A 5,951-nucleotide genomic window follows, 5' to 3' on the forward strand; every position below is an offset into this window, starting at 1 on the left:
ACTCACTCTTTCTTTGTCCTCTCTTCATTCTCTCTTTTCCTTACTTCTATTAATTAAAAAACTTAAATATTAAATTAATTTCTATTTTTATTAAATTTATTTAAATAAGTTTTAATATTTATTTTAATTTAATTTTAAATTTTTTCAATTTGGTTTAGTTTAGTTTTTTTATTAAGATTGTTTAAATAATTCACATACACTTAATGTTATTTCTATCCATGTGTAGGTTTTTATTTTTTTTAATTTTAAAAAATGTTTATATGTCAAACCATGTCATGTGTTAGAATGAGTCACATATATCAAGATCAATATTTTATATTCAATTTAGTGATTATATTCATTATTTTTGTTCAATTTATTTTCAATTTTTTAAAATTGTGTAATTTTATCTTTTTTAAATTAAAATCAAATTTAATTATTATATAATGTTATATTGATACTTTTATTAAAACTCACATTTTATTAAATGTATTTATTTATGGTTACAATTGGTTCAAAATTAAAATGAAAAACTAAAAAATGAAAACTAATACTATTAATTTAAAATTTTAAGAAGTTAAAAATCACATATGTTATTCTCCACATTTAAAATTTCTACTTACTAAAATTTATAATTAACACAAATTATATAATTTAAAATAAAAACTTAATTATTTTATTGAAAATCTCAATAAAAAAAATATATCACTTTACAACCGTAACTTTTACTAAAAATGAAAAATCTAATACTAAAATATTATATTCCTCAACACATGTAAGGTTATCTACTTCATATAAAATGATAATTCACTCATGTATAAAATTATTATCTTAGATGAAAATCATCAAGGCTGAATTAACATAAAAACATTCAAATATCATAACAACCTACATATAATATATTAACTCATTTAATGCTTATATAACCACAAATCTCCTAACTCATACAATTAAATTGATTATTTCATACAACCATACAAAATACACTTTATTCAATCACTAATGAACTTAATGTCAGAAGTTAATTTGTAACTCATAAACAATTTATCAATACAAGTGTTATCTCTCATACTTTCCTTAGAAATCCAACAAAGTATACATATGTCTCTTCACATTACTCTTCTCGAAAGTCACGACAAAGTATACGTTATCACTTTTCGTTACTCTTTGAAGAGCTCTCACGAAGTACACCTCTTGTACTACCACGTGGAGTTATCCTTCACCATCTTTCGTCAGAGTCACAACACATAAACATACATTTATGTTTCCAAACAAACACATATTGACATATTATCACAATCATACTAAATAATATATACTCCACAATTTAAACTCATAAAATAATTCGTCACATAAAAAAAATGCAAAATAAAAAACAAAAAAACACCAACCAAAAAATGAAAGTTTTCCCTACCTTTCTCCTTCAATTCTACTTAGTCGCATTTTTTTCACACTCAAACATAACACTCACTCACTCGTATAGTCTATATATCAATGAGTTTCACTGTTACTCTTAAAATTCTATATACTCTTAAAATTGTTTGGGTGATCCTTCTAATAATCATAAAATATTAGACATTTCTTTTCCCACCTTTTTATGTTTTTTTTTCTTAAAAAATCTTTCTAAATCTATTGTAGGCAATAAATCTTATTATACACACACACACACACACATATATATATATATATATATATATATATTTAAGAAATAACCATCATATATAATGTTGATGATTGAATCTCTTGGACCATGTCCACACGTTGTTGTTGAATGATACAACAATGATTGTTATTTGGTCGTGTTACGGTATGAATTACAAAAATTGTATGTTTAATTATTATGTTTTCTTTTAAGTTAGTTCATCCTTTTATATTTGTGGATGTGGTTATATGTAATTAGATAATGTTGCAATAATGGTTTATATGCACAATAGTGAAGAGCTTGAAGATTAATTTGAAAATACGTTTTTTTTTTTATTTTGGATGTATTTTGAATAAATTTTAATTATTGATCATTTTTAAATATTTTATCATTTGAAAAAAAAAATTACTACTATAATGCATAATAAATATTTTATCATTTGATGAAATAAATAAATATTTTTATTTTATTTTATAATGCATAATAAATACATTTAGAATAGGAGTGTTACATTTTTAGTATTAGATGTGTTACTCACTATTTTTAAAATTTTCATTTTAATTTTACTATAATGCATAATAAATACATTTAGAATACGAGTGTTACATTTTAGTATTAGATGTGTTACTCACTATTTTTAAAATTTTCATTTTAATTTTACTCCTTGTTTTAAAAATTTTAATTCTAATTTAAATCTAACTTTAATCCCAAATTAAAAATATCTAATAAAAATATGAATTTTAAAAAAAACTATCAATACTAAAATGTAACATTCGTATTGAAAAAAATAATAAATAAAATCAAATTAAGTAAATGTAATACTAAATTGAAAAAAAATAATAAATATAAGAACCAAATTAAGTAAAATCAATTTATTGCTAATTATAAATCCCACGCTAGCTTTTATATTGGATTATAATTAAAGTATATATCTTCTCATTTTACTTATTATATTTCTTTGTAATCTTATCGTTTTCTTCAACTCTTTTTAATCTTTCTTTTTCTTCAACCCAACGGTTTTCTCCAGATAGTAATCCTTATTGATATTTCATTTTGGTCCATTTTTAATTTGTTTGCAGCTTAAATGTTTTTTAGGTTTCGAAAATATTGTTTTTAGTTTATAACATCCTGAACTCCGTGTCAGCAACGTGAATTATAACATCCAGGAAATCTTCATTAAATAAAATCAAATGGGTCTTTTCCGTTCCTGATCTTATAAAAGTGAGTTTCAATTAAAACTATTGAAGTAAAAAAAACTAAGATAATTCAGTGTACACAAATTATATTTGTCAAAAGTAACATAACTGTTCCAATTACCAAATTATAATATTCATTAAATATTAAAATACAAATATTCAAAATTTTAGAAGATGAATTTAGGTTTTTACTCTTTAGATCATAGTATTTCATTGTTGTTTAAAATCATTTTTGCTGTAGTACTATTGCTCTTCATCATTAATCCACTTTGTTGCCACCCATTTCTCTCCCTTAATCACTGGACAACTTCCATGAAGAGAAGTCTGCAGAAATATTCAGAAAACCAGAAGTTCAGTAAGTTTTGAAAATTACTGCATTTCTAAGTTTTTACATGTATTTCATTTCCCTTTTACTTAATGAAAATTTCTCTGTTCATGCGTACTGTAAAAGTAACGCCAATCATATTCATATATCTGAAAATGAAAGAGTACCTTATCAATTTTCCCGTTTGGTAACAATGAATAAAATAAAAGTCCATCGCCCTGTCGTGGCTTAACCTTCAAACCAATGCATTTTCGGTAATCATATTCCGTATCAATATGCAAACCACCCTGCAAATTTGAATATTTAAATGACTGCTTACAGATTAAGATTTCACAGTATCAGGGAGAGTGACAGTAACTAATTTCCTAATCCACCTCATAAGGGAACATTGTTTCTCCTCCTGCTTCAACATTTGATAGGTATAACAGAAAGGAAGCCATCTGCATGATAAACCAGCAAAGACGTATTCAGAAAAGAATGAGCAAGTTACACAAATTGCCTCCAAATGTTTTCCATATAGAATGAATACTCATCATAGAGAGATCCTGCATACAAAGGAATTGCTGGAATGACATGATGAATTTATACTTGCATATTCCTATGAAAACATACAAAGTGTTTGACATGTTGTGCTGATTAAGAACTTAATATACCCTTTGGCTTACAACAGTGCCGTATTCATCTGGGTTGAACGCATCGTAATGAGAATCATATTTCTGGCCAACCTCATACTTCAATATATTGAATTTCTGCAAAATTGTGATAGCATTCCGGCTTTACATACATGAACACTTACAGTGCTGTGGAAAGTCACAAAAAAATACTTAGGAAAGAGACATACTTCCCCATGGCTCCTTGGAATCATTGTAACTTTAGCAATTTTCCTCTCTAACATGTCTAAAATGCCAGATTTGTCTCCTGATGCACTGACAAATGTGCCTGAACTGTTGCCAGCGAAAAATTAGCACATAGCAGCAACACAAATGTCTCACCGTCATCTTCAATATGTAACATTTTTAACTTTCAAAATCAGAAGTTACTTACCAAAAACTGAGTTAAGCGGTTAGCATTTATCTACGATACAACAACGAGCAATATATGTAAATATGTATAATATAAAAATATAGAAACAACGTATCTTTAAGAGGGAATTGTTCTCTTTATGAAATTATTCTAAACTAACAACGAGATTTATAGTATTATATATGTAAGTAATAAAAACTAATTTTTAATTTCCATTTCAGTAATGTTTAAAAAAATGTTTTTAATTTGAATTTACACAATACACTTATATATTTGGTATGTTTTATGGATTTTCATATAAACTTAAATATGTATTCTGTGTAGGTATCATATCCTGTAAATTTGTATCAGACGTCTATGTTATCCGATTCACTTATCCATCCATGTATCATATATTAGGAAAATATATCGATGAGATTCTAAATATTCCACATGCATCTTTCTCACTGTGAGAGGTTCAAAAAGTTACTCCACATATATTACAATAGATGATAGGAAAGGGGTTTGCTCAAACAGTACCTTGTTCTAGTGTCTTTTGTGCTGTCAGCAGTTTCTCCTTTCCGCAAAGCCAGTTTCGATGGTTCAAGTTTTGCTTTTGCCATTTCAATTATTTGCTGACATGCTTCCACACTAGTAAAGTTTGGAAAATAAACCGCCCGCGGTCTCCAACTTAAAATCTGCAAAAAGAACGGTATCGCAGTGAAAAAATGAAGTGACGATCATAAGCAGAATAGAGTTCAAACTATATAAAACAGCAATTTCTATTTGGAGTCTCTATGTCAAACAGATACCATCCACTTTTAAACCAATGCTGCTTGAGTTAATTAATCAAATGTATCTGCCTGTGATGGCTTTTACTAACGCGAAGTACAATCCAGCAATTGCAAATCCCATTCCACAAAACCAACATGTCTTCACATTTGCAATGTCCAACAAGTTAACATATTTTCCAACATTTTTGTAAGAGATCTTAACAAAACCTTTCCAGAGAAAGTTCCTCCAACAACTGATGAGTTACTGCTAAATTGTCAATGATATCAGAAGTGCAGGAAAATTGACGAACAAAGGCACTAATGACAATCCATGAACATCATTAATTAATGGCCAAATTTTATTAATTAAAAAAATATGAATTATGAACCATCATGCACTATCATATCATCCAAAACTTAATCAGGTAAATTCATCAGATAATATACATCAAATTGTGACTAAACCAAAATCCACTGATCCAACCCCAGAGGAAAGAAAACAAAGGGAACTCACCTGAAAAGGGATTGAATCAAAAAAGGATTCCCCGGATTCACCATGCTCAACAGGTTCATATACTTTCTTCTCAAATTCTTGGAGTATTCTTGACTTTGATCTAACATCGTCCAAATCCTGAAATGCGTTGCTAGTGAATAATGAAAGCACAAGAACCCAAGAAAGGAAGCAATATAGAAACCTGAAAGAGGAGAGGATATACAAAGAAGGCAGCAAAGACAAAAAGGGAGCATAGGAAGAAAAATGCAGGTATCCCCAACTTCAGTTTGAAACTCTTCACTTTGCCTTTCATTGTTTCTCCTCACAGAAAAAATAAATAAATAATTAAAAGATGCAAGCTTCTCTTATTTTCCTTTTCTCTCTACTTTTTCTCCTTAAAGGATTCTGCAACTACCCATTGGGGTGTGAAGGAAGACATAACCGTGAAGATTATTAAAGATCTTGGCTTTGGTAGCGGGTCTTTGTTTCTAAGGAACATGTCACCAAATGCAAGGCGGGAGTTTTTTTTTTTTTTTTTTTT

General features: G+C 27.7%; 1 protein-coding gene across 3 annotated transcripts; it reads right to left on the minus strand.

The window, feature by feature from the left end:
* Nucleotides 1-2,815: 2,815 nt before the first annotated feature.
* LOC106771484 (probable prolyl 4-hydroxylase 9) lies at nucleotides 2,816-5,825 on the minus strand. 3 transcript variants are annotated; one of them, XM_022784922.1, is made up of 8 exons: nucleotides 5,613-5,825; nucleotides 5,432-5,548; nucleotides 4,685-4,842; nucleotides 3,984-4,086; nucleotides 3,808-3,891; nucleotides 3,517-3,582; nucleotides 3,310-3,429; nucleotides 2,816-3,141 (listed from the first exon to the last, which is right to left on the minus strand). In XM_022784922.1, the coding sequence occupies exons 1-8, from the start codon at nucleotides 5,721-5,723 to the stop codon at nucleotides 3,061-3,063; spliced, it is 840 nt and encodes a 279-aa protein (XP_022640643.1). In that variant the 5' UTR covers nucleotides 5,724-5,825; the 3' UTR covers nucleotides 2,816-3,060. The 3 variants fall into 3 exon arrangements, with proteins under 3 accessions (XP_022640643.1, XP_014512962.1, XP_014512963.1); XM_014657476.2 differs by having other exon boundaries at nucleotides 2,818-3,141; nucleotides 3,796-3,891; XM_014657477.2 differs by having other exon boundaries at nucleotides 2,821-3,141; nucleotides 3,796-3,891; nucleotides 5,634-5,825.
* Between the last annotated feature and the right edge of the window lie 126 nt (nucleotides 5,826-5,951).

Source organism: Vigna radiata, chromosome 8, assembly GCF_000741045.1.
Source record: "Vigna radiata var. radiata cultivar VC1973A chromosome 8, Vradiata_ver6, whole genome shotgun sequence".
Lineage (NCBI taxonomy): Eukaryota > Viridiplantae > Streptophyta > Magnoliopsida > Fabales > Fabaceae > Vigna > Vigna radiata.

Bases quoted from the DNA above. Each gene is read 5' to 3' on its own strand.
- LOC106771484 (XM_014657476.2), bottom strand. From the start codon at position 5,723: ATGAAAGGCAAAGTGAAGAGTTTCAAACTGAAGTTGGGGATACCTGCA. The intron at 5,549-5,612 runs GTTTCTATATTG...AACGCATTTCAG, and splicing joins TATATCCTCTCCTCTTTCAG to GATTTGGACGATGTTAGATC. The intron at 3,430-3,516 runs GTGGATTAGGAA...TCAAATTTGCAG, and splicing joins AAACAATGTTCCCTTATGAG to GGTGGTTTGCATATTGATAC.